Consider the following 6,904-nt stretch of genomic DNA (forward strand, 5'->3'; position numbering starts at 1 on the left):
CTCACTCAACGCCTACAGAAACTGGATAGACGACACAGAGTCACCCAACTGTGAAGCATGTGGGAGAGAGAAAGCACAGAGCACTTCCTGTACTACTGCCCAAGTTATGAGAGCAGCAGACACAGAATGTATAACGAGGTGGACAACATATACCAAGAACTCAGTACACGGGAGAAAGAGAGAAGGCTGGACATAGTGACGCTAGCAGGCATGAGAGAAGATCTGGGAGAAGAAACAAACAAAAAGATGTACAAGGCATTCTCAAAGTATATAGAAGACACAGGGAGATTTGCCGGGGAGGACTAATAGGTCACCAACTTACTATACACGAATGTGCAAAGCACCAGAGTTCAAGCACCAAGGAGCAACAACCACATGAGAAGCACCTAGATGGAAATAGTACCTGGAGCTCACGTCTAGCGAAGAAATAGACGTTAAGCAGGGACAACAACAACAACAACAAAAAGAATTCTCATGTGTAGCATTTTGGACGTATACAGCATGAGTATGAAACTCACCTGCCTAGTAGGCCTGCTACTTGACGCGCTTTCCAGCGCCTTGAGTTGTAGAAATCATCAGTCAGGTCCACCTGTCCTTGGCCGTTTCGTCCCCTATCCTGAGACAGCCTCTAGGTGGGGGGACAGCAGGGCGAACGTCTTCGCTCTGCCTCTCTACAACTCTTCTGACTACTTCTCCTTGATTCCCCACTTCGGATCTTTCCTCTTCACCCACAGCCAAAAGCTGCATCGCTCCACTTCTTCAGATAACGCTTTCACTAACTGCTTGTGACTAATGGAGAGTTCTCTACAGAGGCGTGTGATGGATGTTCCTACGAACCCCCTGCATCCTACTTCTACTGGGTATAACAATGCCCTCCAACTGTTCTCTACACACTGCTGTACAAGGTCCTGGTATTTGAGCTTCTTCCTCTCAAATGCCAGCTGGACGTTTTCTTCCCAAGGGACGGTTAATTCGACTATGATCACTGTTCTCTGTGCTGGTGACCAAAGCACTATGTCCGGGCGCAGAGTTGTTTCGCAGATGGTTCTTGGGAAGACTAAACGGTTGTCCAGGTCGACTGACATCTCCCACCCTCCTTTACTCATCAGACCTTCACTTCTCCTTCTGCTGGCTGGAGCTGCTTTCTGCCCTTCCTTGACGAAAGGGATGAAGGACTGGTTCTGAACTCCATTGCTGCTTGCCTTCTTCCTTCCCTCCTCTAAGGTTGCAGCTAGGATTCTCAGAGCTTGGTTGTGACGCCAGGTGTATCTTCCCTGTTTTAAAGAGGTAGTGCAGGCAGAAAGGATATGCTTAAGGTTGGCCTTTTTCGCCCCGCACAACTCACAAGATTCCTCCTTTGAATACCATCTGCTTAGGTTTCTTGGACATGGGAGGATGTCATAGGCTGCCCTTATTAGGAAACTTAGTCTGAGGTCTGGTTTCTCCCACATGTTTTTCCACGTTAGCTTTCTGTCCACTGTGCTCTCCCAGTTAATCCAGGCTCCCTGCTGGTGTTGACCAACAACCTTTACTTTTCTCTCTTCTTCCATCATTTTCTTCACCTCATCCACTACCAGTTGTTTCTTTTCTCGCTGGGTGGCCTTGTCCCATCTCAGGGTTCTTTCACCCCATCCAAGACCACACCTCCCCTGCTGTACAGCTCCTACTATGTCTCTATGCTTCAGCCTGCTGACAGCTTGGTCAATCACTTCATCTGGGTTCCACTTTCTCCCTGTTTTCTGCCCTCTGTAAGCTGCTCTAACTGCGTTGTCCTGTGACCACTTCAGCTCTAAAGCCGTTCGCACTTTCTCCAGCTTGTATTCCTCTGTAATGGAGGTAAGTGGGAGGGTCAGTTTGTTTCTCCCGGCTAATGCAGTCCTAGACAGACATCGTGGAACACCCAGCCACTTCCTTACAAACGAGTTTGCTTTTCCCTCGACTTGGTCAGCTGTTGAGAGGGGTATGTCATACATCTTCATAGGCCATTTGAGTCTTGGTAACAGGACACTCTGTAGACACCACACTTTCAGTTTGCCCGGTAGCTCACACTTGTCTATCGCCCTTAGGCCTTCCACTGCTTGTTTCACCAGCTCTTGTCCTCGCTTGGTGTCAGCTATGTCACATGTGTAAAGCCGTCCCAGGCTTTTTACAGGTTCCTGTTGGATTGTGGGAATGTCTTGGTTGTTTATTGAGAAAACTCTGTTGCTGATTTTCCCTTTCCTTAATGACAGACTTCTGGATTTACTGGGCTTGAATCTCATCCGCGCCCAATCTGTTAACTCTTCTAACCTCTGCAGTACTCGTCTGGTACACGGGGCAGTCCTGAGAATGCTGGTTACATCGTCCATAAAAGCCCTGAGTGGCGGAAGTCTTTGTCCTGAAGGCAGTTTTATTCCACCTGCCACTTGTCTTGCACCTATGAGGAATATTTCAAAACCCAGAACAAAAAGGAGAGGTGAAATGGTGCAGCCCATGGCTATTCCCTTTTCCAACTGTTGCCATCCAGTAGTGAACTGTGGTGTGGTTACACTAACTCTGAAGTCCTGGAAGTAGTTCTGAATCATGGTTCTAATGGTCTCTGGTACCCAGAAGAAGTTCAGTGCATAGTGGATCACGCTGTGCGGAACTGCCCCATATGCATTGGTGAGATCTAACCACACTACGTGCAGGTCCTCCTTTTGGCGTCTTGCCATCTGTATTTGTTGCCATATTGTGCTTGCGTGTTCGATGCATCCAGGAAAGCCTGGCACCCCTGCCTTCTGGACTTCAGTGTCAATGTATTTGTTGGCGAGCAGGTAGGTTATCATCCGCTTTGTTAAGATGGAGAAGAACAGCTTTCCCTCTACATTCAAAAGTGATATATTTCGGAACTGTTTGATGTCTGTGGAAACTTTCTCCTTTGGGATTAGTACTCCTCCTGCTCTTCTCCAGGCACTAGGGATACACTGTTTCTTCCACGCAACTCTAAATAGCTTCCAAAGCAGTCTCCCGATCTTTGGGCACTTCTTGTATATCTGATAGGACACACCGTTTGGCCCTGGTGCTGAACCAGCCCTCGCTTTCTTGATAGCTGTCTCCAATTCGCTCCACCTGGGGAGGGATACATCAAAGGGAATTTCGGGTTCAGTTGGTCTGGGTACATACCCTGGAGACCCCAACTCTTCATCTCTCTGGGGGTCACTGTACGTTTCTTTGAGATGCAACTCCAAATCTTCCCTAGAAATCTGGAGAGAGCCTCCTTTCTTTTCCTCAAGCAAGTTTCTGGCGAACTTGTATGGGTTTTTGAAGAACTGGTTCCTCTCTTTGGCTTTCCTTTTACGCTTCCTTCTGAGTCTCTCGGCTCTCCTAAGGCTTTTCAACTTCACTTTAATCTCTTCCCATAACTGCTCTAGACCTTCCTTCTCTTCTTGCTTTGCTTTACGCCATCTCTTCCTCAACTGGCGACGTCTGCGGACCAATATTGCAATCTCTCTCTCTCTGCGACTCGTCTGTTTTTCCCGGGCCTCTTTTCCCTCCTTCTTGTAAGTGCCGAACCTTTCGCTGCAGTAGCTGTACACTAAGTTGCCGAACTGGTTTAGTTTCCTCTCTACGTCTCCTTTCAGCCCCTGCTCGAGGATCAGATGTAAATCGTCATCTAACTTCTCCCATTCCTCCTTGTTGTTCGCCCTTGGCCACTTAATCTTCTCTCTCCTCTCTGGGGCTGGTTCTTGTGGACGGGGAGTTGTCCCTGCTACTACTTCCTGCTGCGAGACTGGTGCTACTCTAGGTTCTGGCACTTCTGGCACTGTCCGGTCTCTGACTTCATCTACTGACACCAGGGGGGTACTACTACTGCCCTGGCTCGGTGCTTCACTGGTGAGGTCTTGGGTTCTGTGGGTAGACACCTGCCCCATGTCCTCTTCCGTCTGACCAGTTGACACTGTGCGGGTGTGTTGCCTCTTACCCTGGCAGTTCGTTCTCCCCTGATGAATTCGGAGGCCCCTATAGGTGGTGTCTTTCTTCCATCCGCAGCTGCAAGTCCTCATCACCACTTTTCTCTTGTCGATTGCCGTTTGGAGGCCGCTTCGGACCCTGGTCGTTTCCATTCTATCTGTCCCAACAGGTTCATCTTCCATCCCGGCTCTCGCCGAACCAACGGGCTGTCTCTTCCTTTGTTGACTTGTTGTAATATGCTGGGTGACCGCTTGTTGCAGTCAGACAAGTTGGGCCACGGACCCTTTGTCCCCGGTGCATGTCTCTCCATGCTGTCTCTGGTCTTTCCCAGTCGCCAACTGGTCTTCCCCAGTCGCCATCCAGTCTTTCCTGGCTGCCAACCACTCTTTCGCGGTGGTCACTGGGTGATCCAGGGTGCAATTTGGACGTATACAGCATGAGTATGAAACTCACCTGCCTAGTAGGCCTGCTACTTGACGCGCTTTCCAGCGCCTTGAGTTGTAGAAATCATCAGTCAGGTCCACCTGTCCTTGGCCGTTTCGTCCCCTATCCTGAGACAGCCTCTAGGTGGGGGGACAGCAGGGCGAACGTCTTCGCTCTGCCTCTCTACAACTCTTCTGACTACTTCTCCTTGATTCCCCACTTCGGATCTTTCCTCTTCACCCACAGCCAAAAGCTGCATCGCTCCACTTCTTCAGATAACGCTTTCACTAACTGCTTGTGACTAATGGAGAGTTCTCTACAGAGGCGTGTGATGGATGTTCCTACGAACCCCCTGCATCCTACTTCTACTGGGTATAACAATGCCCTCCAACTGTTCTCTACACACTGCTGTACAAGGTCCTGGTATTTGAGCTTCTTCCTCTCAAATGCCAGCTGGACGTTTTCTTCCCAAGGGACGGTTAATTCGACTATGATCACTGTTCTCTGTGCTGGTGACCAAAGCACTATGTCCGGGCGCAGAGTTGTTTCGCAGATGGTTCTTGGGAAGACTAAACGGTTGTCCAGGTCGACTGACATCTCCCACCCTCCTTTACTCATCAGACCTTCACTTCTCCTTCTGCTGGCTGGAGCTGCTTTCTGCCCTTCCTTGACGAAAGGGATGAAGGACTGGTTCTGAACTCCATTGCTGCTTGCCTTCTTCCTTCCCTCCTCTAAGGTTGCAGCTAGGATTCTCAGAGCTTGGTTGTGACGCATGAAATACAGTGATTACGGTATAAAAACGATTTAAAAAATCTATTACATGAAACTTTTTTATGTGAAAACTAGACTAAGGCTGATTTTTGCCGGAGAAATAAGCCTACGTACAGAAAGTTTATTTCGACGTGACCTTCTCGGCATAATGGCACATGCATCTACAGAGGAAAGTGTTTGTGGCGGTTTGAAGCTTAGAAATGATTATGAACTTGCTGTATTTACCGACGAATTCCTGCCGTTTTGGAGAATATGCGGCGTCAAAACTCATATCACAAGGGAAACGAACTTATAGTTGTTATTTTTACGTCCAGTATTTATTATGTGAACGAATCACTCTTCCGCCTCGCTGACGAAAGAGCATGGAACCACAAGACCGGAAATTCATCGTGCAAGGTGCTGGTTTACGATGTAAACAGAGACTGTAAACTACTACTAAATTAAAACTAAAAGTTATTTATGTAAAAATTGTATTTCAAAACGTCAGTGCGGTGTCTTATTTTCCCCCAAGAACAACATTTACTTCGTAGCGTCATAGCGAGATGGAACGAAATCACTGAAAGTGTACCGCGTACGCGGGTCAAAACGCGGGGAAATCCGCGCTGTTTCGCCCGACAAATAGTGAATTTTGAGCAAAAATACCGCGGAAATATGGGCAGAAACCCCAAAAACTTCAATTCTTTGAGGGTCCTGGCTTAGCAAAGCCCCAATTTTCAGGAAAAAAAATAAACGTACCGTCCAAAATAAGAACGTACCGGGTGGATTGTGAGGCTGAAAAAAATAAACGTCCCGGTACGTTTATTAGGGACATGAGAGTATTTGATAGCCTGTGAGCTACTGTTCGCTTCATTTCGGCGTGTAACATTGTATTTTCCGTCGCCGCCGATCGAAGCCACCATCTTGAAAATCCCGCTCCGTCTGTCACGTGACCCCGGCAGTGGTTGCGCAATTTCGCATAAGGATCGTGCAAATCTCATAAGGTTCGTGTGAATCACATAGTGATTCGTGCGAATTTCATGATATTCGTGCGTTTTTGCATAGTGATTCGTGCGAATTTCATAATATTCGTGCGTTTTCGCATAGTGATTCGTGTGTATCACATAATATTCGTACGAATTTCATAGGGTTTGTGCAAATGCTTAGGCACCCCTGAATTAACATTTTAATTTATCCGCCTACACCACAGGAAGAGAGGAATCCCGTTACCGGCCGACACGGTAGAGGGAATCCTCCCCCACGTCAGTATGGACCAGCCCGACAGTCTGGTTGCCATGATCAAGGTCTTCAAGTTCTTCATCCCGATCATACAGTAAGGAAGCAAACAACTTAGTAGTAGTAGTAGTAGTAGTAGTAGTAGTAGTAGTAGTAGTTTCTGTAGTAGTGTCCAGCATTTGATTATAGTATTTATACTGCTGCTGGGATCCCTGACATGGGTAGGCAGCAGTTGGTAAAATAGTTGTATCCTTCCTCCTTCTTTCTTTTCTTCCTTCCTTCTTTTCTTCTTTCTTTTCTTCCTTCCTTCTTTTCTTCCTTCTTTTCTTCCTTCTTTTCTTCCTTCTTTTCTTCCTTCTTTTCTTCCTTCTTTTCTTCCTTCTTTTCTTCCTTCTTTTCTTCCTTCTTTTCTTCCTTCCTTCTTTCCTTCCTTCCTTCCTTCCTTCCTTCCTTCCTTCCTTCCTTCCTCCCTTCCTTCCTTCCTTCCTTCCTTCCTTCCTTCCTTCCTTCCTTCCTTCCTTCCTTCCTTCTTTCTTTTCTTCCATGTCAAGCGACGGGGACCGGC

General features: G+C 47.6%; 1 protein-coding gene across 2 annotated transcripts in view; it reads left to right on the forward strand.

Moving 5' to 3' along the window:
* LOC118404667 (adenosine deaminase-like) overlaps positions 1 to 6,904 on the forward strand; it is a 79,817-nt gene that overhangs the window by 62,898 nt on the left and 10,015 nt on the right. For both annotated transcript variants that reach the window (XM_035803907.1, XM_035803908.1), the window contains exon 4: positions 6,314 to 6,436. In XM_035803907.1, coding sequence (XP_035659800.1) covers positions 6,314 to 6,436 — 123 coding nt within the window. The remainder of the gene's footprint in view (positions 1 to 6,313; positions 6,437 to 6,904) is intronic.

This window comes from Branchiostoma floridae, chromosome 17 (assembly GCF_000003815.2).
Source record: "Branchiostoma floridae strain S238N-H82 chromosome 17, Bfl_VNyyK, whole genome shotgun sequence".
Lineage (NCBI taxonomy): Eukaryota > Metazoa > Chordata > Leptocardii > Amphioxiformes > Branchiostomatidae > Branchiostoma > Branchiostoma floridae.